This window comes from Parus major, chromosome 12 (assembly GCF_001522545.3).
Source record: "Parus major isolate Abel chromosome 12, Parus_major1.1, whole genome shotgun sequence".
NCBI classification, from domain to species: domain Eukaryota; kingdom Metazoa; phylum Chordata; class Aves; order Passeriformes; family Paridae; genus Parus; species Parus major.
Window position 1 is genome coordinate 7,873,376 of NC_031781.1, and position 26,109 is coordinate 7,899,484.

The following is a 26,109-nucleotide window of genomic DNA, read 5'->3' on the forward strand; positions in this document are numbered from 1 at the left end:
TAAAAATAAAGAAAGCAGAATATTTTAAATGATGTTCTAAAATGACAAATATTTTGTTAAAGGTATAGAAAGATCAACGCAATTTGAGTGAATACTAAATAATTCATGGATTAAATTCATTAAAAATGTATTCAAGTTCTAGCTTACTTTTAAAGCATTCCCTGGAGGAAAAAAAAAGTTCAGTAACTCTGCCAGGTGATTTACACATTTAGGATGAAAACCTACAAACACTAGTACAGGGGGAAAAAAAAAAATCAATCTACCAGGCAGGCTGCTGCAGAAGATTCAGCCCAGTAACCTTTGTTTTATCATCTTGAGAACCTGTATCATGTGGGATGAAGACTAAAAGCAGAGACAGAAATTCAAATGAGCACTGCAGAACAAGGATTTACCAAGCTACACGTAAAGATCAAAGGTTGATCTATTTGGACTTTTAACAAATACATAATACTTTTAAACTATACATAATGTCTGATGTTACTTCAAAGCATGCAGACAACTTTCCATAACAAGAAAGCAAAAGAAAAAATTTGAACCTTTGTACATTTTCCAAGAGTCCACCAGAACAATAAAATCCAGAGTCCTGAATAAACAAACAAGCACTTACTAAAACATTTTGTTTTTAAAGAGTTCCTACAGCCTACACATCATATTTCCAAGCTCCCTATAACAAACATCAAATATGCAGAAACTTAAAAAAATAAATAAAAATAAAACCTATAAATACTATGTGGAACAGAAAGAGAGCTGGAGAGAGAGACTGCACCCAAAGCCTTGAATTCTTAGAAAAACACGGAAACCGTGAGCCAGAATCTCTAAAACATTAGACAGTTCCTGCCAATCTGGCTGGGACAGATTCCAGGCGACAAATCTAGTAAAATTTTAAACCTTGACCACTTACCAAGGTATATCAGCATGTCATAAGCAGTAATTCCCATTCTATACTTGCAACACTCCAGACAAAACCTCTATATTCTCATATGAACTGAAGCAACTTTTTTCCCTGCCCCTGAGAACAACTTGGGGGAACATCAAATTAATTCAGAATAAAAACAGGAAAAACATGCACAGTCCATAGGTAGCAATAACATGTCCTTTCATCATGCCTTGGACTAATCAGTAAATTGGATGCCAATTGGACTTTACTTGGAAGCTTACATTTTATCTGTTTTTTGAGCTCAATTTAGTTCTCACTGCCCTTGATAATGATTCTCATTAGAAACTTTCTTCAAATTTCCTCATGTCCCATATATAGCCAAATTAGGGCCCACAAACTTGATTCATACTGATTGAACAGATGAAATACAATCATACAAGCACCCATCCTTGAAAATAGAGTGTATGCAGACCTAAATCCAGAAACTTGTCTGCTAGTTTATAGAACTTATTCCCCAACCTTCCCTCATCACAAATTCAGTATCATGAGCTCCTTATGCAACTCCTCTCAGAATCCATTAATCCATTACATCAGTTTTAATTAAAATTCTGCCTGTGAAAAGATTCAGGATCCACACCTTCACAAGAAAACTTGACTGAAGTGTTTCACGAGATTTTCCACTTTCTGAGTTTCAAATAGGCATCAGAAACTACTGAGTCCTCAAATATATTTTCTAGGTTAAAGAACATAAGCGAAATATAAAACAATTTGTCCATAGCAAAGGAAATATTTTGACACCAGTCTCTAGATGAAAATAGCTGCTCTTAATCTCGAGCACTAATTCTTAAGCTCTTGCACTAATTTCATTTGCACTTTGATCTGTCAGGCAAGTGGATGTTTTTCATGACCACACTGCTGCTGAGTTTCTAAGCGAACAGACGTGTTTCTCCTGACTTCCCTTGCTGTGTATAGACTGTGCACCACCTCCCTGCAAATGTTCACCCTCCTTAGCAGGGTATCAGTGAGGAAGACTGGCCCTGCCTTGTTTGCCTGACAGAGCCACACAAGAACACTGCTGGGATCTAAAGGGGCAGATGGGCTTGACACCAGGCCAGATTTTCTTTCAATTGTACTAATCCAGTCATACCAAATGCAGTCCCAAAAATGCATTTACACGCGATGTGGGCAGCTGGTGGAGGTGGGCTTGGGATCACATTTAGGTTTTCTCAAAGTAGAGCACAGCCAGCAGCATAGTGTTTTAATGTGACATTATGGAATATTTATGTAAATAGTTGCAATATCCCCACATGAAAATACATTAGAAATACACATAGGCAGAAGCCTTTGTTTATATGGAGGGCAAATGATTTTAAAACACTCTTTTCAAACACCAGAAGCATAAAAACCCAATATAAAGGTAGCATGGTATCATGACTATTCAGTTAGAACAGCAACAGGTATCACTTCCCTCTTCAGTAGGTTTTGCCTTGACTTGCCAGATACCACTTTGTCAAAATGAAAGGATAAAGAAAGTCTCCAAAGCAACATTTCAAAAACAATAAGCCCAAATATACCTACTTCTCTTCCTTATTCTTAGTCTTTCTTTCAAATATCGTACAGTCCTGCTGAGTACTTCTTACAGATGTAAAACAAATGCATGCTATCCTTCTCATCAAAAAATTAGAGCACATAAAGAAAACACTTCAATACTTTAATTATATGTCTAAAACCGCAACAACTTCCGTGACTATTTTTAACAAAAATAGCTATTTTAAACAAATAAATGAGTTTTTCATTACCTCTCTAAGATGCATGTTCTCCTTCTCCTTCTGATCTAAAATCACTTCTAAATGATTAACCTGAGATTCAGCCTCTGCCATCCTTCGAGTTCTCTCATTGTCATCTTCCATTCCTTTAGAAGGCAAACCTTTACTTTGCAACATCTCTAAAAGCTTTTTTATTGATTCATCTCTGGCATTTAGTGTTTGCTTCTGTGTTTCAATCCTGAGCTCCATTTCTTCTAAAGTTTTTCTCAACAGGAAGAGCTCTTTAGCTTGTCTATCATGCTCTGCCTGAAGTCTTCGAAAATTCTCCTCTGTGAGCTCAATGGTAAAATGCTCAGCCCCTCGGTTCCCACTTTCTTGCTGGAGAAGATGGTTAAGGTCTCTCTGGGTTCTAAGCTCATCTTGAAGTGCCTGGATTGTCATTTGCAGATGCTGCAATAAAGAAGAAAGAAAAAATTTGCTTAGGATCTGAATGTAGAATTAGTATTTGATTAAAGTTTTTTGTACGCTGTTATAAAAGGTCATTAGAATTAGTAATGAAAGTATACCAGATGACCATATAAAATATCAAATGTAGGTGACAATATTTGTAATGGTATCTTTAAAGTGCTTCTAGAAAGAAAAAAGAAAACAACATATACAGACACAAAATGTCAGCTACAGATAAAATTGACAGCAACAAACACAAACACTAGGCAGTGACACATCCATTAGAACAATCAATGTGTACCTACAAAGCTCAAAGACTCAGTATTCCATGTTTTCTAAATTACTTCATAGACTAAAGATAAATCTGCTCTTCATGGTGCTCAACAGAACTGCTGTTTATAAAGTCAATCAAAGCCCTCACTATAATTAAAGGGGACTTTGGGGAGGGGCTGAGTTGGGGCTGCTTGGTTTCATTTTTTTCATTTTGGAAGCTAAAGCTATGAACAAGTTTAGTAAACAGGATTACTGTATCTCTCAAAAGCAAATAAAATAACTCACAATAAGCAATACCGAATTTTGATAAATAAATTTACTGCAAATAGTGGACAAACCTTTGTTCTTCTGGCATCCAAAAACTGAACAGCATGGTAAATGAAAAAATGAAGCAAAATCAACATAAATAAAGGTCAGATGCAAGCAAAGGAGATTCAACAGAAAGAACTGAATTCAACAAAAAGTATCTTCAACAGAAAAAAATAATTTTATTGAGTTATACAGAAAGGCAACAACAAATTCACAGTGCTCAAATATATAAACTTATAGACAGACTTTACTCAACAGATGTGACAAACTAAAATATATTTGAAATAATCAGTCCCATGGTAAATTACAACATTCCTACTGGACATTGCTGTTCTTTTACACTTTAGGTTTTTCAGAACACTGTAACTTGTCCTAAAATATTTATACTACAACGGAGTGCAAGGATGCATTCCTTCCTCAACACAGATCAAAATCAAAATGGATTCTGCCCATGTTAAGCTTGGAATACAGATATGTAACTTAAATTGCAATGGTTTATTGTCTTTATCTGACAATTTGTTTTTCTTATTATTTTTTTCCTCTACTCATTGCCTACACAGCATTCTGAGCTTTTAGAAGTATCAATTCCTGAACAGTCTCACTGTCTGTACCAGAGGACATTTAACTGAAGGAATTAGGGGACTTAAAAGCATGCCATCAGACCTTTTAGGTTTAATTGGTGTTCTGCAACTCCACATTCTAAAAAACAAGAACAACAGAAACCACACCAAAAAAAATCCAAAACAGCAAAAACACAGACACAAAACTAATAACAAAACTTCATTTCATTTGATACTACCTTCATGTTTTACACAAGTACATGTAAATCTGTCAGGTTTTAGCAATTATTTAAACTAAATCAAAAATTCAAAACCTTGACAAACCAACCTTTTGAAATTTTTGAAATCACCTTAAGAAACCAACCTTTTGAAATGTTTTTATCAGTTATTTCAAATGATAAAGAAGTATTGTCAGGGTAGAATTCAGTTAGACACTCTGAATCTGTCCTATCGTTAAAGAAGCACTACTTTAATGTATGTCCAGATATTAATTCTCTTAGTATCTGCATCTTATTAGGCACACATTCAGTTGAGAGCATACACATGCAGGCAGCTCATTCAGAGCCCTGCTTTTATTTAATGGCAATTATTACCTTTTCTTAATCTCATCATCTTTTTAATTAGCTACAATAAGGTTATAAACTCAAGTAAACTTAAAACTCCTTTAGAGGTAGAAACTTCCTCACTTTGAATCTACTGATGTGCCAACTGTTTGTGACCCCAAGACTTACTGCACCTTCTGGATTCCAAAATTATTTCACTGTCCTACTTCTCACACCTTTCCAAGAACCTTCTCTGTACTACTGTGCTACAACTAAGCAACAGCAATATTCAGTAACTACCAGTATCCCAGAAATAGTCTAAATCTTTTCCCTGATCTGAATAATGATTTAAGATACATCCTCCTGATGTTAAATCAGACAATATTTATTCATGCTACCACCTATTTACAAATGAATGGTTTTCCAAAGTCAAGTAGTCTCTATATATTAAATGTCAATATGTCTGTAAAAATATAGCTGAGCAAAAGAAAATTAATTCTAAAATATTATGTTTTAACCCACAAATAAAAAGTAAATTTGACATACACATTGCTTACACACTTCTAAATGCAAGATGCAAAAACCAAAAATTGTTGGATCAACACAAAAATAATCAGAAATCAGAACTCAAACAGCAATTCTGGTTAAGATAAATGAGACAGTATCCTTTTCTGCCCCCAGCAGCCTGTGTATGTCCTTGGGCTCTACCCAGACTCACTTTTGTCACTAAGCATGACAGTAATCCTGGCTGCTTCTCCATAATTATGTTAAAACTAACAGTCTCAACTGTGGCAGACTACTGCTACTTTGATATAAAAGAATCCATTTTTGTACACCTTCAAGACTTAGAACATGGTGGACCAGATTTAGATTTCTGCTGGCACATATTTTTGTATCTGCAGCTTGCTTCGGAAAGGAAAGAACAAATGTTGTGAGGGTGGAAAAAAATTGTATAATTAACTGCAGGGGAAGGGATGTAGGAGTGCTGTGAATATCTGTCACATGGCTGTCATTACAGACACAGAACTTTACAGGATTAAAAAAAACGTGCAAGATCTATCACATTTTTTATAATTTCTATTAAAAATGGACCAGTTGACCAGAAATATTTCCATGCCAATTTTTTGACAGTATATAAATAGTTCTCTCAGAACTTTTTCAATCCTTCTCCACAGCCCAGCTCCAAGAAACAATCCATGGAACTGTGAATTGCCCCATAAACTGAAACAAAACTATAAAAGGAAGATTAACTAATGGCTCTTCCCAGACTTCAATTCACGTTCTACACAAGGAAGTTCCTCTCCTCTATGCCAACTACCTACACCCAAAAGAATTGCCTGCTGAGAACTATTCTGCCTCAGTGTGCTTTGGGCCATATAAACACTTGGAGAGCATCCCAAAGCTGCAAACGTGGTGATCAGTGGAGGAGAATGAATTCACAAGGAGACTCACTGATTTAAAATTGCTGGTCCACCTACAGAAGCACACAACTTCTCGTGCTTTGCACCATCACACTGCCACCAAAAGCAAAGAACACGCTTGAGAACCCAGTCCACCGGATTTTAGCTCCTGATTCTCCTACTCCTTTCCCACCCCAGTAAAGAGAATTGACAGGGCTGAATCAGCAGACACAGCCTAGTCTCTTGGCAGTAAGAAATATAAAATGACACAGAAGAAAAAAAAAAAAAAACCTCTTGTGTAATTGTACGCTACAGAAAGTTAGAGCTATATCTGAACAATACACCTGGACAAATATAACAGCAAATTATCCTGCCAACCATACTTGCATTCTCTAAAATCAAGCTTCCTTATTTATTGCATAATCTATCACTGTTCCATTTTAATTCTTCATAGTGTGAGGTTCTGTCATCAAAAGGAAACAGACTACTTAAAGCTTTCTTATGAACTGCATCTAAATCAATTTGTATGTTAAATTTAGTTGTGCTACTGAAATAAGTACGAACATTAGACTTGCAAATATTTGTAACTAAGTACTGTTAAAGAAAAACATGCAAATCCTAATTTTCTTCTGTAAAGAAAAAGAGAAAAGGAATTGGAGATACTTTCTTCATTACCATAAATTAGAAAATGGATTCTCTCATGCATTTCCTCATCTGCCTATTACAATACATAAATTTGGTATCCAAAACACACCACTGAAAATCAGTTGACTAGAATTTTGCCTGAGTAAGACAGGACTGACAGAAAGAATTGGAAGGAGAAGACAGATCTAATTTGTGAGCAATCACAAGAGATTCTGACCACACACAATGAATCTTCAGCATGAAAAATTCTGAGCGTGATATGTGAAAGAGCTTTTGCATAACACTGAGTGCAGATATAACCACACATTTGAAAAGGGCGAATTCTTGTCTGACTTTCCTTACTTTTTCTTTCTTTATGCCTTTAAATTTGGTGTCTTGTCTAATCCTATAAAGCTTGCCCTTACAACCGTGCTTTGCAAGTTTAATAAGGAATATTGTCACCTACACTTAAATCTGCATTTCTTAACACAGATGTGGTGGGCTGACCTCAGCTGGAGGCCAGGACTCCACCAAGCCACCCTATCACTCTCCTCCTCAGCAGAACTGGGGGCAGGAGGGGAATCACATAAACCTTGTGGGTGAAGGTAAAGGCAGTTTAATAAAACAAAAGCAAAGGCCATGCACAGAAGAGAAAGAAGTGGCTGGGTATGGCCTGCTCATGGGACATAGAGAGTAAATCTTGTGTTTTCCTTCTCTCCTGTGCTGGAAATCAATGTCAGTTTAAGAAACACAGATTATTATTTGTTTCCTAATAGTTCTGTCTGCAGCATTAACTACCCAGCTAAGAATAATGCACAGTTTAGAAGTCGTGGATACTCAGAGTCTTAGGCATTCATATTTTAAAACTATCCATAACAAATAAAGCAACTATATACTGTGAGAAATCCCTCATGAACTCCAGCTCTTCTGATACTATTTTATTGCCTGCATAAAAAGTTTCTCCTTTTTTCAGGACTGAAGCACTTAAGGTTTCCCAAGGAAGCTTTTAAATCATTTGGAATGATAAACCTTTACCCTCCCAACACAAAATTTCCCTCATGGCCTTGGCTCTACATAATCAATACTTGTAATTTGTATTCTGACTGCCCACTGTTCAAAGAAGAGCAGAATCCCTGTCCTAATGCAAGACCCAGGAGTAACTGCAATCACCGAACAGAAACATCCTCTGAGTTTCCCATCACCACAGCACAGCTCCAGGAAAGTGAGGAAACACTCAAGGCCTTGTCCAAATATTCCACTCCCCCATCGATCTCACCCACAAACCCCACTGGTAACAAACAGATACAAGATGAAAAGAAAAACAAAAAGCACAAGAGCACATCATTCCTAGCTCTCTATTTCCCACGAAACACACTTCCAGTTATCTCCTCAGCCTTTTATCTAGAGGGTACAGAAAGTTTTCACTTCTGATGTACTTTCTGGAAGCCTTGGTTTTTGAGATTGCCTTCTCTGCTGTTAAAGCTTTCCTCTAAAGAATATTTTAACACAATAAATATATCCCTAAAGTAATAATCACAAGCTTTCAGAATGTAACAGTACATTATCACAGGTTTTCAATAGGTTCTATTTAGGCAAGATATTTGCAGACATACACAAAGCTCTCAAAACATTGTAGAAAAAATTCTTAAAACTGAATAAGTGATTTTCACCAACAAAATATTGCACTGTGTATTTAGTACAGACTGAATTTTTTTTTGTTTTACTTAAAAAAAATCAGGAAATACAAAATAAAAGATTCTGATCTCTAAGTACAAGTCTCCACATACAAACCAGATTTTTTTCCACCATAGAAATGTCCAGCATCAAGTTTTTTATCAAATAGCTTTATATTCCTCTTTTAGTTAGCTTTATCTTAATTAGTGGGGTATTACGTATTCAATGCCCAGTACAGAAACAACCACATCCAGATTAAGTCAGCAAGTCATAAACAGGTAACTAAAGTGACTGAAAAACTATTGAAACATTATTTGTCTCAGCCTCACCAAATTATAGGTTTTTAGTTAATTTTTATTCCATAAAATTGGTTAGGTATTTGTTATTAACATGGAAATTGATTAATCAAATGCTGGAAGAAGCTAAGAGTGTGGTTTTGTTTTGTGGGAATATTTTAGGGGTTTTTAAAGAAAAAAAAAAATACACAGCTCCCCTGAAAGTGAAATCATATACATTCCCAGTGGACCAGCAACAGACTGAGCACCTGGCAGATTCCAGAATAGATTACTGATGTTTCTGAGTTTTATCTCTCAGAAAACTCTAGGGGCTACAGAATTATCTGGGGGTTTTTTTAAACAGTTGTAGAACACCATAGGATCAGCATTCCTCAATGCTGGTTTAAGGCCAGAGGAGAAATAAGGTTTAGTGATGATCCCAGTGAGCCAAGAAATTAAAACAAAATGCACATAATGGGGGTATTTAATTTAAAAGCAGGATTGCATGTGAATTAAGATATGCATTTGTCCTAGGGAACTGAGCTCTATTCCTGCTTCCATAGTCATGGACAACTGAAATGCACCTGTTCAAAAAACTTTGAATATTTGTCTTCTTACTTTCATATCCATGGGGCTGTGTTCTGTAACACCAGTTAAGTGTGAACCATCATAGCAAATTGCAGTTAATGAAGAACAGAAAGTTAAGAATTTGTTGTTTCTGATTGCCAGCTTTAAAAGAAAATCTGATAAGCAAAAAGATACTTGGCAAGTACCTTCCTCTTTCTTTTTGGACAGTAGAATGTATTGTGCAGCCTGCTGATTCAGTCAAAATAATAGCATAGCAAAAATCTTGGACGCTAAACAGACCTATTACTTTCTTATTTCTCAAAAACTGAGGTCAGGGTACATTAAAGGAATTTTTTTCAGGCATCAAGTCAAGAAATTGCTTACAAAAGGAGTGCATTGAGAGCAAACAAGGTCATATTTCAAACACTGAAAAACTTGTGGTATTTGATCTTCAGACCCTCCCTTTATCTGCTTGAACTTTTGTTATAGAGTTTCTGCTTCTGGCAGAGAGTTCATTATTACCTTGGAAAAAAAAATAAAATTTATCTTTTCCTAGATTAAAAAAAAAAAAAGCAATCTGGGTTCTACTCTCCTATTTAGTAGTCTGCCTCTAATGAAACATCCCACTTCCTTCATTAAAGAAATAAAATGCAAGGAAGGGGATTTCTGTGGACAAAGTGCTGGTTCTGCTGAAGCTACCAAAGTGAAATGCAGATAAAGGAAGGTGTCTAAATAGTGTCTCCAATTATAAAGTCATAACAGATATGATAGCTACTGTCAGTAAACAGCAAGCCACAAAACACTGAATGATGTTTAAAAAAACAATAATTCACAAAATATGCAGTATGTGCTTATTTCTCAGAGCACTTTAATACTCTGCATACACTGTAAAAGTTAACATTTTATAGATCATATCCAAGAAACAATACAGGGAACTCCAACAATCTCTCCAGTGGAGATTTTGGTGATTATTTTACGCTGTATTGAAAGACACAAAAGAGGAACATTAGAAGACCAGACAAAACCTCAGCACTGTATTGCAAACCTTGATGTTTAATTTACATCTGAACTGGGGACTTGAAGTTTCTATACAGGAAATCTCCACTCACAGAAGAGACAAATGCAGAGCATCACTGATGCCACCTTAACATTTGTGCTGACCTTCTTACCCTTGCCACCTTTCCATTTCTTAACTTTCTAACTATATTTTTTTTAAGCGTAGCCACTAGAAAAATCATATGAATATAAGTTATTCACGTGACAACCTCAAGCTCAGCCAAACTCAAGTAAGCCAGAAATAAAAGTTCCAATTTCAACCTCTCCCTGGTCTATTTTAATCAGTAAAATACATAAAATAGCGCTCTTCAGCTTTCAATTCTTTTCCACTACTAGGAATAGTACTGTGAGTTGATTAACCATAATACATAATCATTTCCCATTGAAACAATTTGAAAAGAAGCTTTTGAACTATGTGTTCTAATACAGCTAAAGGAAAATGAAAAAGAAGAATCAATATAGGGATTTCAGTGGCTCCACTCATAACAGAGTTAGATCCAACAGTGACAAACGATGCATCACAAAGCAAGATGACCATCTGGAAAGCCATTTCTTCCTGCTTTACTGGAAAAATGAAGATATGCAGGAAAGAGAAATCATTAGAGCTCAAAAAGATCTCCGCAGTTAACAAACATATGCTTTCAAGAGTCGGGAGAACTTCGGTTTCCGCGGGGAACTTTGTAAAATCTGGGTTTATTGGAGTCTCCTCAGGGCCGAAAGGAGCTGTGCAGCTCTGGAGCGTTCCCACAAGGTGGCACTAAATCCCCAGCCGGGAAATCCTGCAGCAATTCCGCACGGCCCCTACAGAGCCCCAATAAACAGCACTGCTAACGGGTCAGAAATCGCAGGGCAGCAAAATAAACTGCCCAAATCAGGCATTTCAGAAGAAGAGATAAATTTCCCGCTCATAATGGAGAAGTTGTGGGGGGAACATGCGGACACACAAACCACAGGCGTGTGGATATACACACACACACAGGTTCGATGTATACATTGATTTACAGTCAGCACTTCACAAGAAATCGAGTTAAGCCTGGCCCTTTGTTCCAAGCTGTGATACAGAAGCGAGTATTTGTGGTGTAGGACTGATGTCCCTGGCGGGTTCCAGCGCGGGTGGGGCAGCGCTGAACCCAAGCAGCAGCAGCTGGACCCAGCCCTGTGCCCTGTGTCCATCCTGCACACCCAGCCCAGCCACACCGACCCTAAACACCATTCAGCAATTGATACCGCACAAAATACTTACAACACTTGACTTTTCATGAAGCGTTTAAGTATTTCAGATTTTAAGTTTTAAGTACTACTACCTAACATTCTTTACACCTGATTAGAAAGCTTGTTGTGTATTTCTTTGGAGAAACATATATGAAAGTAATGGCATCATTTTGCAATGAGAAATTTCTCAGCTAAAATACAAATCCACAATTACACTTCAGAGGAGAAACCATATGCAGTAAATACTCCATTTTAAACTACTTTTTTATCCCTCACCCTTTCCTTGCACGCTGGTGAAGTCTTTTCCCCCCAAGCACATTGCATAATCTTAATTACTGGAATAGTAGTGTACCCATATGCTGGGCTAATGTTTAGTGGTGTTCAAACTCCTGAAGTGTCCAGAAGCCTTCAGGGGGCCCTTTGTTGCCAACTTCAATTAAATAAACAGGTACTGGGGTCATTTCAGGCCAAATGCATTCCACAGTGCTGAATTTTAAGTTGTTAGCACTAGCTACCTTTCCTCCAACAGTCCATTGGTTTTTTCCTCATTTTTCATACTGCTTTAAGTAAGCATGCAGTAGGAAAATTCAATTTTTACAGGTATTAAAAAAGGTAGGAGTTATTAAATCTCTGCAAATACTTTTCAACTAAATGCAAAAGAAAACAATTACTAAGGTAAGAACAAATAAAGCAATTTGAGGATCTGCTCTGTGCTCCAAGCATTACAGCCACACAAAAACCAATGTTAAATTCCACAAGCACACCAGTACTACTGATTTTCTCTCAATCACCCCACATTGGTGTTAAGACACCACAAGATCTGGGGGTCAGTAAGGGATTTCAGGGCCACCTTCAAGTACAAAATGTTTATTTAATTTTAACTGCTGCACATCACATGCTTACACATCTGTTGGCTATATAATGTAAACTCATTGCAATTTAAGTACAGATTTGTGATCCCCTTCAACATATCCTCCCTTAATCCCCAGTTTTTGTACTGTATGACCAGAGAGGATTTGCTCTATTCTGTATAAAAGGGAGTGGAAGTATAGAATCAACTCTCCTGTTGTGATCCAAAACACTCCAGGCATCCTGCTCAGCTAATGTGAGTTTCTGTCAATAATTGAATAAAACATATGGGCTATAGTCCTTGTAAAAAGCTATATAATATCTTTCTACTTTTCAATTCATGTTCAGATGCATCCTAGACTTAAAAAATTACGTGATCCTTTATTATGTTTACTTTGTGGTGTTGCAAAGATTCACAAATTTCGCTGTTTCTGATATACAGGTGCTCAAAGACTGCACTGACAATCATTATTTAATGAGACAGCTGCTCCTAGAGGTGTTTCTCAAGGAAAACATTTCAGTGTTTTCTCAGTTCTGTTTCACAGCACTGATTATAATTTGTATCCTGACTTCTATGAAAGACTTAAAATTAACTAGCAAGCTCGTAATTCAAACTACATTGCTGCAGTTAATCTCTCAGAAGCCAGACTACCTAGGTTCAGTACACCACACTTGGTTCATGTTCTTATAGAACCTAGTTATTGTAAGATAAATTATTCTATTGGTAGACACCATTCAGATTGCATCCTAGAATTTTAGGAGAGTTCGAGCAAAAAGCACACATTTTACAGCACAAGTTACTTAAATAATAATCTGGAAAACTGAAGACAATATTAAAAAATTAGATAATCAAAGGTATATTAATTTCAATGTAAAGGTTATGGGAAAACCTTTATATCTCCTTTACCATGGGATATATATAAGGGCTAAGGGAAGCAAAGCATCATTGCATTCTGCTCTGGCCACTATTTCTTGATCCTTAAGAGCAAAGCTGTTGGACAATGAAGTGCCCTCCTCCAAACCTGAGAGCCTGGATGGCAATGAGAGCACTGACACTGAGGGATGAGTGTGACCAGCAATATGATCTTTATAATTGTTACTTTGTTTTCCCACATTTCAAACTACTCTTCATCATGCCTTCTCTCAGCTATTGCTGTCATCAATCCTTAGTATTCCTGCATCAAATCCAGAAGAGCTGATTCCAACCTCTCCATCTGAAATTCTTCCTCTAACAAAGAAGAGGATCATCACTCTACAAGGTGATATTTTCACACCACATTCCTAGTAACAGAAATAGCACATTCCACTATTTTGAACAGCTTTATACATACTAATTGCACAAAAATATTAATATTGATGACATTTCAAACAACTGCACTGCTTCCAGAGGTAATAAAATATTGAATTATCGTTCTCTAATTCAGGGCCATCTAAACACTAAGATTTGGAAGAGATCCTGCTCTGAAATACTCTAATGCTGTACAGATGAGATCATTTGTAGCAGCAAAGGATTAATTGCAGGGGAATTGCTCTCTACTATTTCACATGCTACAGCTCCCATAATATGCAATATGCCTTCTCGCTCAATCTATAAAGAAGCAAATGCACTTTTATCACCTCTGAGGTAAACAGTAATGCAAGATGCTCCTTGAGGTGTAAAATCTACCCCAGAATTCTCTGGATCAAACCTGAGTATGCTACTCAGCAGACAAGAAAGCCCCATGCAAAGAAAGCTCTGGTAAAGGATACAACCCACCATAAATGAGAGCTTATATCAGCTATTATGAATTAATTTAGAAGCCTGCATCTTAAGCCATTAAATGTAACACTATACTTATGAAGAAAACTGCATTTGTTTTTTCAACTGAAAAAGGGGGGAAAGCAGGTTTTATTCTGTAAATATTCTCTCACATCTTTACAGTCAGAAATCTATTAGCCCAAGAAGTCAAGCCTGTGTATATCCCTATGTTCAAAATATGTGAAACAGAAGAGTCCATTAATTAAGCATTAGCATCACTCCAATCAAGAGACATTTTATTAGAGATGCACAGAGAATTAGCATTTAACACAACACTTTTCTTTAGCGCACCCTGTAGATCAACCTGCTGGTGAAATAAGTGGATTGATGATCACAGGATAATTTACTTATTTCAAATGTACTCTACAGGGGGAAGATAAAGTTGCTAACAACAACATAAGAAAAAAATAATTAAGGCCTTTCCTCCAATGAATGATGCCACACTCAGTGGTATGGAACTGTCACCAATGAGGTAGAAGTAAAAAAAAAAAATAGCCAGACTGTGTACAAAGATATGGAGGAGAAGAGGACTAGACATCAAAAAAGTGTGATCATGGAGTTCAGGAAAGAGATTAGAAATCCTAGAAATGAAAACAAAATGGAACTTCAAAGGCATTACACTACCTTTTATCCCTAACAGAACACTTCCCAAAACGGTGGCCATAAAATCTGCATTACAGGCAGTATTTTTTATCTATGATCATTTTTTGTATCTCATACAGAGATGTCACATGGTGGAAGAAGCAAACAGGTGGTCAATGGAACACTCTCCTTTTGTCAAGTCTTAAACCATTATCTCAGACAATACAGGATATGAAGTCTACAACTTTTTTCCCTTCTCTTCCTGCTTCAATTCCTCTGTATTATCACTTATTCTATTACCAAAAAGAAAGAAAAAAAACAAGATGAGAAGAAAGACTACAGCATTAAAACTGCAATTGTACTCAAAAAGACGACATACTGACCTCACTGATGTTTGCAACAGTGAACTAGAGAGCCTTAGCTCAAAGGCCTATTTCATACTTTTTATTTAATATAACTTTACTCCTAATTCAAAATTCAGTTGAATAATGAACCACTTGCTATCACTTCTAACAAAAAAACCCAGCACATTCAGTCTATTCAAGCCATGTCAATGGTACTCACTGGGATTTTTTTACCTCTCCCAACTGCCTTTTACTAAAATAACCTTGATCAGTGCCATGATTCATCTGTTACTTTCACCCTCTCTTTAATATTCTCAGTTGTATTGGAAACACAAGTTCAGTCCTAGATACTGAATTTTATCTATTAAGAGAAAGAAGTCTAGGCCACTTATACTCTGAAACTTGGAGGAAAAAAGCCTTTATAGAAAAGTGTACCTTAAAATAGCACCCTGCCATTTCTACTGCCAAAAACCTTAGTAAAACATTATACTTTTTAGAGAGGATTAGAGGATTTTTTTTCCCTTTGATACACAGAGCCTGTAGAAATCCTGAGTGTTATCCATATTCAATAAGTATCTGGATATGATAATGTGAATAACCCTTCCATTTTCCTCTGTTCATCATAACAAACATTTCTTGACAAACCAAAATCTAAAAAATCTCAAGGATTTTTTTTTAGTATTGATTACTTTAAAAGGCTAAAGCCATCCATTCCAAAGCCCACATATTTTCCTTGCATGCACATTTATATATAAAAAGGTTATTAGCTGCAGTAAAATGTAAACATGTATTTGGATTAGCCCTATTCCTTTTCATCTCTCCGTTCATCACATCACAGAAGCTGCCAGCACATGACCATGCAATCTGTGCTGATTACTTGTACTTGCATGGGGAGAACTTGCTGCTCCTCAGGTATTTCTCAGACAAAAATGGAGGGGGCTACCCACATAATACACCAGTCCAAAAAATTCCTCTGGAAAGGGAACCTGGAGATGCTGTAATCACTTTAGGGCTCTGCTGGTTTTTTCAGTTTCAAAGAGAAGGAAAAACAGCCCTCAAGGAAAAGTGTTTGGAGGGGCCAATCAAGCTCACAATGCTTTGTTCTCTGAATTTAAACCACTTTTACTCCTTTAGATATCTCTCCTCTTTATTTCTTTTTTATTTGTATCTCACTTTCACCCTCCCAATGCTCTCCCTGGGGAGTGGGTGTGTGGGGCTCAGGTGCCAGCTGGGCTTAAAGCACAAGCAAGACAATTGCCAATTAAATAATTAAATAATCAATGCATATTTTTAGTTAACTGTTCTGTGATTACTCTGTATTGTGTTTAGTAGAAGTAATATTAGAAAGGGACCAAAAGAAATTAAATTTGTATTGGCCTGATCTTCAATTAGTCAATAGCAATTTTCTAGCTTTAAGAAGTGTGCTTCCTTTTCTTCCAGTGCCGCAGGAGGCTTAATCAAGCTGGACCATAAAAACCAAATTCCAGGAATGATGAAATGCAAAATATCCTGACCTCCTTGGAGAGTAGTACTGTTTACCTGCCAAGTGAAAAGCTTTCAGCCAGCTGGATCATTTATTTTTAACTACCACTAAATAGAAGAGAAAATGGCTCCAGGCACTTCAGAAAACAAAGGATATTAAACATTTAATTGCCTTTGTAATCAAATAGACTTCACATAATTATTTTGTTCTGTAGAATCTTTTATCACCTTTTTCACTAATAATATCTAGAATGGAAATGCTAGAATTTTTGTAAGTTCAGGGCAAAGAGTTCAATAATTTCTTTCCTGGGTAGCCTGACAAGACACCAGGGACCTGGTTTAAGACCTCTCTTTGGCTAAATGTGCTCAGTCTAACCAAGAATTTCAGAATAAATCCTAATAATCAAGCATCTCTACTCAGACTTATTGTGCAACTTCATTTGTATATTCCTCTATATTAAATCCTCTTTTCAAAATATCTTCAAAATGAAACTGTGCTGAAAGTTATCCCAGTGCCAAAAGACTGATAACCACATACCTACCTACAAAAGAAAATACGCACGCCGTTTTTACGGTATTAAATTCAATTGTATGAGACAAAGTACCAGAAGGCTGTTATTACTGATGCACAGATACATTTTTCTGTCCTGAAGCCTGCTTCAATGCAAGCATCTGATAAAACCACTCAATAAATAAATCTGTGCACTGTAGCCAGTTATAAATAATACCCAAATGTAGCATACTTCCACCAGCCAGAATTCAAATTTCATTTCAGCAGAAATAATGCAAGTATTTGCAATAGCTTAAGCTAATTAGACTTTTCAGCACATTTTCCTGGCTCTTACTCTGGGAAGCAGTAAAATCAAAATTTTCATGACATACAAAAGAAACATCAAAATGTGCTTACTTAAGTTACACAAAAAGGAAGCATTTTAGACCTTTGATTTTAAACTTTACAAGGTTTTTGACAGTCTTCATCCCTCTGAACTCAATTTCATTTTCTTAATTCAAACATATATGGTAAAATGGAACCATTTGGGGTACTTTCTATCTGGTGCCTTGTATTCTGAGTGCTTTCCAAAGCAAATGGCACCCACTTAAAGGAAGCTTTGTCTATAAAGGTCATAATGGTCCTGACCAAATGGCACACCTCAACACTTTTGTTCTCCCTAATAAAATGTTGCCTTTACTAAACACAAATGCATTGTCTCCTAAAATATCCTGTAATGAAGCTACATGGCAGTTTTGATATTATCCCTGTATTTGATAGCAGCAGCTCCCGTTGAGACATCAAACTTTTTCAGTGTTCAAAAGCTTTTGTGAAGTGAGCTACCACAAGCCGCCTGTGAACAGTATCTGCTCTAGGTTTGCCAACAATTAATTTAGGTGTGCTGTCGGCAGGGCTCCAGATAGAGATGTCCTTCTGGCCCTTTTTCCCCTGATTTAGAGACAGATTCTCTGGTTGAGAGAACCAGGATGAAAGAATGTCTGGAACACAGACTGGTTCAGAAGGTATTTGGTAGATGATGTCACTGTTCGTTGATGATGTCGTTGTTTATGACTGATCACTCTGCTCTCATTAAGGAGGGGTTTGGGATACAAAGCAGGTCCACACAGGTAATTAACCTTTTAAACTTACAGGGAGAGATAGAACTTAAATGCAGTTCAAGCACAAGCTGAGTGCAATACTTTTATAGAAAAGATTTTAAGTGTATGACTTAGTAAAGGTCTTACAAACCAAACAGGAAGGAAAATAAATGGGAAAAAAAACCCAGAACCATCCTAGATGATGAGTCTCAGTTGCTTAGTTAGCAAGTAACAGTTTCAATAACTGGAACAACTGAAATACCAGTAACCTTTGATGAACTGGGAATGCACAGACCCAGCTCATTGTTAGGTGGCAATAGGAACTAGCACACAAGAGAAGCCAGTACAAAGCTTTATCCCTGGCTACTAAAGTATTTAGTCTCTCAATACAGATCAAAAAGCACAAGAGGCCAAAAAATAAATCAAGGATCAAAGCAGAAGTCACAGCTGTTCTCAAAAACTGGTCCAGATGCAATATAAGAAATTAAATCATTATTATAATAGGGGTTTTTTATTTTCTATTTTATTATGTCAATCAGCACAGCAGCTACACAGTGGAATATGTGCATGTATTAAAAAGCACATATAATGAAAATCTTTTAAGCACATCAAAATTCAGACCTCCCTAGATAATAAATGAAACCTCCTTAAACTCCCAAGGGGTTTTCTATAATGGCCTCATTTTTACCCATTAAAACATACATATAACAAAAAATGGCATTTTAGTCTATTCAATACAGAATCTTTAACTCCAGTTTTTGATAAATGCCCTTAACAAAAGAGATGAGCTCCCTTTTGTTTGCTTTCTATAAAAATTATCTTTGACCTAAAGGTACTACAGAGCACCTATAATAATACTATAATGCAGACTTCATCTGTTCAAAAATCTAAAGTCAAGTCATTGTTTTTAGCATAGAATCAAGTTATACAGAAAAATTGTATTGAAAACAACATGAAGAAGAAAGATCATTGATGGGTATGAAGTTTTGCCCATCTAAATAAGGTTTTGTGCCTTTATTCAAAATGCAAAACTTCACAGACTTTAACTTAACTATATAGGAAATTCAGAGCATTATAGTGGTACCAATCTACTAGCCCCTCTTAACAGGTACTTTGCACATGTTTCAAAGATTATTTCTCTTTCAGAGTGAAGTCCTCTTCATCAAGCTAAACTTTGAAGGAACTTCAAGATCACTTTGCACATTGGGATATTCACCTGCAGATACAAATATGAAGTGAAGCTCTTCTAATATTATTTCTGTAAAAATTACCGAAGTGCAATATCTTGCATATATGAAACTGGGAGGCACATTTTGAACAAGTTATTTTACTCATACATAAAAGTAATGTGGGTGTTTCACAAATTACTGTGACACATAAAATTAAGACAGAACAAGAAAAATCAGTATGCTGATGATCTTATTTAACGTGTTTCTAATCTGCTATTTCAATACATTTGCAATTTCTAAAACACAAAGGGCTAAACTCTATAGACTAACTCAAGACTCAAGTGTCTTTTCTGTGGAGCTTTCTAGGATCTTTCTAGGTGGGGCTGTTAAGAGGAAACTGTGGACCTTTCCTTTCTTTTGCAGTTAGAAAATGTCCTGAAGACTTCACAAAACATTCTTATTTTCAGATACACTCAGATCTCAGAAATTTCCACAGAAATCCATAGTTCCTTCATTTCTCAGTAGTGGATCAGTTTGCATTAAGTTTTAAAACCTTATTTCTTCTATTTTTTTTTCCAAATCCCAGGTAGGAGGTAACAAATACTTTACCAATAAATATACTCTGTAATTCAGGTAATTCCTACATGCAAACCTTAAAGGCAACATTAACACTCATTTTCTACCCATTGCTATGGTAAAATAGCTGGAGGCTTCCAGAAACAGCAGGGAAATCTTAACACATCTATCCACCTCCCAGTGCATAAAAGCCATATAGGCTTTCTAAACTCCATTATTTCCCCAACACCTTGTGTGGGACACAAGTATATTTGATAAACTCTTCACCTAGAAGTCTGCTCCCTCTTGCAAAAATAATATTTATACCAGCTTTTGAGGGCATTTGAGGCCCATTTTCTGCCTTCCCCACTGTCAAAAAGCACACAGAAAAACATGCAAAAAAATCCCACCATCAGTGATTATAATACAGTAAACACTATGCTCAGACCTAAAGGTAGTTCCTCTGAATGAATCAAATATAAATTTGGGGCTTTCCCCAACCCTTACAAAAAGAAACCAAATTTACTTTTTTTTACGATACACTTATCTTGCATGCCTCATGGTTTTATTATAGAAAACAAGTGCACAGTAACATATGGTACATCTGTTTCATATTTTGTCTTTCTGCTGTCGTGCTGTTTCTCTCAACATTCAGTAACACACTTCTGTTGGCTCATAATAATTATTTTTAAGCTGCATATGAAACACAGCCCACCTCTACTGTCACTCCAGGGACATGATATTCCTCCCTCCTCGTACAAATGTACAGTGGAATATAAAGATAGCAAAACCAAAATTAAGACAAGAGAAACCAGGAGCCATTATCAAACACTCGACATTTCTTCACTTCCAGAAGTTTGGTTTTGCTCCTACACTGTAATTCACAGAGGAAGTGACAGCAATGGAAAGGAGATGGTACCAGCAGAAACAATAGTTAAAACAAATTTAAGCAAAGCCTAACACTCAAATCTGTACAAAGACATATTCTCCAACTGAATAGGCAACCTCAGGCACAACAGCCATGTGGAAACATCTGTGAGGCAAAAACAGGACAAGAGCTGGGAGAAAGCCCAGAGAAAAGAACGGTGAGGAACTGAGAACATGGCATGAGCCAGCAAAAGGCACAAGGGGGGAAAAGAGAGGACAAAAAGAGGTTTTATCTGTAGGGTGAACTTTCAGATTGAAGCTCTCTGAGAAATAATAAACCTGGCAGCAAAGAATGTGTAATCTGTAGACAAACTGGACCCAGAAAGGGGTAATAAAAGCACAATAGAGGAGGTGAGATGGGAGCAGTGAATAGGTAAATAGTCAAGATAAGTTTGAGCACATTATAGGGAGAATTTTTTACACATGCCTGTATACAGAATAGCCTGTATTGTCTCAAAAGAGACAATATGGGGAAAATACAGAGAGAAGACAAAAGGTAACCATCTTTTGTGAATCTGATACTGGAAGTTGATGTCATTGCATCAAAAATGCAGCAATAAATGTAACCCCCCAAAAAAATTTAGTATGTCAAAAATTTGCCTCCAGTCTGTCCAAGAAAATCTAAATACTTCTTAGCAGCTGTCTATTCCTATGGGCTTTATGTCACACTTCACAATGGGACACTGATTGGAAAACCTGAATGCCACTTTGTTAAATAAACAAACATTCAATAAAAATAATACAGCACTGTTGCTGAAATGACAATTTTAATTGCAGGACTTCAAGCCTCTCCACTTCTTTGTGAAGCAGATGGTAGTTTTGCTGGAAAGTTGGATTTGGCACAGTGAAAATTGGCACCAGAAGTTGAAAAGGTTCCATTTCAATTTTGTCACATGGAAAGATGAATCTATGAATTAGGTCATAAACGGTGAAGTAGAAGCTAAAGGAGCTTTTAACTCCCCAGACACTTCACCATTAAAGAGTCTGAATAGTCTCCTCTTATTACACATTTTACAGTATTCCGTAAATACCATAAATTAATAAACTATTCCAGCTCTAACCTGAGGGCCTCTTACTGTTTCTTCCGTGTTCTTTGTGCATAACCACCAAAATAACTGCACTTTAATAAAAAGTTGGCATCTATTTTTTTTTATTTTTTAAAAAAAGTAAATTATTCTCATCAAGAAAGTTGGTTTAGGCACATGTTGAGCAAACACAGCATCATTTACAGGAGGAAAAGGGTTTTTAGACATTCATTGATCGAATTGATAACACTGACATAAGATCATCTATCATATTTCATATTTCAGTAGAACATATGGGTTTCAGTAGAGTCTTATGAATTGGACTGTTGACAAAAATAAGCTTTCCCGATATGCCATTGGCACTACACTTAACTGAAATATTATATTTCCACATACCAATATAACAACATCAATATGCTTCCTAGCTGTATGGAAGGTCCTTTATACATAAAGAATCAATATGTGTTGATAAATATCTAATCAGAAAACAAAGTCCTATGAAATTGTTTCTACAGGATGATCCAGGATCCTGGTAGAACAGGTACAACAGAATCTTTGAAAAAAGCTTTAGAAACAAAAATTCAAAAAAAATTTGGATTTTTACAGATAATATTTCAAAAAGTTCTATTTTTTACTCATAAAATGAGAGCTAGGTCATACTTTCTCAGTATTTTAATAGCAAATAAACAGGGAATTATTAATATACAAAATACAATTAATTACCAACTTTCTTCTTCCTGCTTACTTCACTGTCCTGAAAATATAGCAGTGTAAGGCTATAGAGTGTGTACTGCATCACTTTTTCAAAACTTATGTTTTACTTTAGAATAGGATTTTGCAAGACCTTAAAAGAATTTCACAGCATGAATTCAATAGCTAAATTTAGCGAGATCTGCTCCCAATTTCCCCAGGCATTTTTCACAACCTCCCTTCAAAGCATTAAGTACAAGCTTGCACAAACTAATTTTAAAGAGAACATTCTTCTCTATCTCAAGAAAAGATATATGAAAATATGTTGCTTATCTCCAAAGTGGCATTGTTTGGGTAACATTCACTCCAAGGAAGGAAAAATCAGGGCCTTTACACAGCTCTGCTTCCTCCATGTGTCAAGCCCATCCAGATGTACTCACAAGTTACCCTCCTATCTGCTATTAGATGCGGGTTTTTTCTTTATTAAAGTACAAAAAGCAGCAGTTGCCAAAGAGATATAGAAACTACCAAAAATCACATTCACAATTTTGCAATTCGCTCTCATTTTTATTGCCATGTATTTATAGTTCTACCGATATTTTTATTCCATAGCCCTCATCTCCCACCCTACATTCATTCAGTGCTGACAGACATGTTATTCCTTAACCATATAAGTGTTTATGCCACCAACTTCAGTGCACAGTAAGCAGAATATAAACAGTCTCAGGGCAGAGTAAATTCAATTATAGGCATTCAGCTAAAATACAGCACCGACTACCCCATGAAACTTTTTCATTTCTCAATTAAATTTTTCCAAGTAAACATTTCTGCAACCATGTTACGAACATTTTTAAATTAAGGCAAACTTAAAATCATCACTTAATACTTTTATATTAGATGAGTCATATGTTGCCAATTTTTTTGGTAAACTATTACCTTCTATTTGCCATGCCTCTGCAATACCCAGAGTATCTCAAAACCAAGCAGGAACCACCAGAGGCTCCAGGCACAGCAGCCAAGCACCCACGTGCTGCACAGTACAGCTGGCAGGTGACAAATGCTCAGGTGATAAAATTTCTTAGTGGTAGACATGACCTCACCCAAGAGAAACTAGTTGAGACCAAGGGATTTGACCCATCAAATACACACTTCTTTCTCCACCTAATGAAATGTTCAAATGAACATTCTAGTATTGCTCTAATATGTTGGAAGAAGGCAGTTTTGTACACGTTAAAAAATAAATCGAACAGAATTAATATTTTGCAAAAAGGAAATTCAATTAGTATGCAATATAAAGCTAAATTTGCAGAAACATTCCCTATTTCATGTTATAGAAGGAATTACTCTAGGGATTAATTTATGTTCTTATTCACAACCATTTTTCTAATACAGTCATTAAATTCTGTTTCATGAATCACTGTTCTCATCTGGGCTAAAGCAATTAAGTTCTCAAGACAGAACAGTAGGTGAGCTGGTGCTAATTAATATTCCCCTGAGGTGAGCCCAGAGTTTGCCTGTGTCTCCAGTACACCTGAGGTTGGCATTAATCAAGATAATTCTTTCTTGGCATCTCTCTGAAGGAAAAAACTGGGCATTTAGGATCAAACTTCCTTCCATCAGCACACACCCTCCACAGGCTCTCCCTGCTCTAGTCCTGAGATGAGGTGCTACCTTCCCTTGTAACCAGAATTTCACCCACAAACTGCAATGCTTCCAACCCAATCTACCTTAAGGAGTCAACACATGATTTTAGCAATTTCAGCTGAAGGTGAAAGTCTGATAACACAGGAAATAAAACAGCCTGTACATGTGGCACTTGAGACAGCACCTAAGACATTTCTGAGTTTGTACCAAACCCCAAAAGAGCAGTTCTGGCTGTTTCTGTATGTCAGTTATATTTTTCCTTCCTTCTAATACCTTGTCATTGCCCTACTGACAAAAAATTAACCAAAAAAAAATAAGACACTTGTGTCACCGTTGGACACAAAATGATTCACACGGATGCAGCTCAAGGTGTGGAGAAAGAATTCTCATTTATTTGTTCTTTCAGTATTTATAGGTTTCCAACCATGACCAGGGATTGGATAGTCAGGTCACTACCTTCCCAACTGCACTGGCCCTGAGAGACATCCATCAAAAGGCATGTCTTTAATGCAATGTATGAACAATTATGTTAATAGTTACTTTCCTGGGAAAGTGGCTTGAACTTGTGAAAAACAATATCAAAAGGCCTGATTCTCAGGGCAACAAATTTGTTTGAATACTTCACTAGTTCAGCCTCTGCCATGAAGAAGGCCAAGAAATTCCTCTTTTATTCTCCCAGAAGTGTTTGGAGGGTTTTTATAAAAAACATTTGGTTGTGCTTCAAAAAGAGTTTATGTTTTCCCATTATGCTAGGTTATATTAGGTAAATATAGACTATTCTTGTTTCTCCTGTTGTTTTAAATTTGTTATGTTAGTTTATTCATATTGTGTGTAAAGTTCCACTCCCGTATGCACACTTACGAAGGTGTACTAACAAACAAAGATTCTAATCCTTTTCTGCTATATTAACAGCCAGAAAATACTAAAATTTGTAATTTTAGTATTAAATATTAAATATTATTAATGATTAAATATTAAATATTATTAAATACTAAAATGTTGTAATTTTTAACTCTTAAGATCTTCCTTTAGTTCATTAATTCAAAGTTCTCAGAAAAAATATGCAACTTCTAAGCATTCTTGCACAAAATTGGAAAATCTTGAAAGTTTCAATAAAAGAAGCTCTTCCATCTTGTAACAGTTTATGGAATAAAAGATATGCCCCACAAGGTGGAGGGAACCAAACAAAAACAAAAACCCAAACCCCTGAGATTGCTAGCTTCCCAGTACAGGAGCAGCAGTCTTGCAAGTACTTTTGTGTGTCAAGATATTTTTAATCTCACAAAGAAGGATGCTGGAATTGCCAAAGGCTGCCAACCATCTAATGGAAACAAAGAACACTACAGATATCTAAGAGTCAATGTAAAACTGGATTTTAATAAATGGACTTCTATAAAGTGCTTCCATACTTCTATGGTACTTTGAGAATTGTCAGAAGAAATATCTTATTACATTGGTCCACTTCATTGCAAATAATGTCACTCATTCTTTAACATATTCATGTTTCAGCTTAAAAAAAAAAAAAACAGGGGCTCACCATGAAAAGTCACAGATGCTGCAAGGGCTGTGAAAAGGAATCGAATGTGCCAGACACACAACGTGCTAGGTGCCAGCACCTATTCCAGACACTTCTGCAATTTTCATTAGTAATAATTCCATTATCATGGGGAAAGCTACTTGTGCTCAGGCATACCTGAAAAGTTAGTCAAGGTATACCAAGAGCATAACAGAATAGAGTTAGTTGCAACTTAGAATGTTATTCTGCAAATTCCAGATCATCAACTACAAGTGGAAAAAACAAAAAGGCAAATTAAATTCACAGTAAGGAATCAGATACACCAAAAAGAAAGCACTTCCTGTATCCCTTTAGGCATA

At 36.2% G+C, this 26,109-nt stretch overlaps 1 protein-coding gene across 13 annotated transcripts in view; it reads right to left on the reverse strand.

Moving 5' to 3' along the window:
- The window catches only part of ERC2 (ELKS/RAB6-interacting/CAST family member 2), a 405,409-nt gene that overhangs the window by 349,251 nt on the left and 30,049 nt on the right, over positions 1-26,109 (reverse strand). For 9 of the 13 annotated variants that reach the window (XR_004499194.1, XR_004499195.1, XR_004499197.1 and 6 more), the window contains exons 3-4: positions 3,702-3,725; positions 2,677-3,093 (exon numbers count right to left, since the gene is read on the reverse strand). Coding sequence is in view for 1 of the 13 variants with exons in the window: in XM_033517444.1 (XP_033373335.1) it covers positions 2,677-3,093; positions 3,702-3,725 (441 nt within the window). In the remaining 12 variants the exon portion in view is untranslated. The remainder of the gene's footprint in view (positions 1-2,676; positions 3,094-3,701; positions 3,726-26,109) is intronic. The other 4 variants (XR_001523928.1, XR_001523927.1, XR_001523924.1 and 1 more) reach the window with 1 other exon arrangement.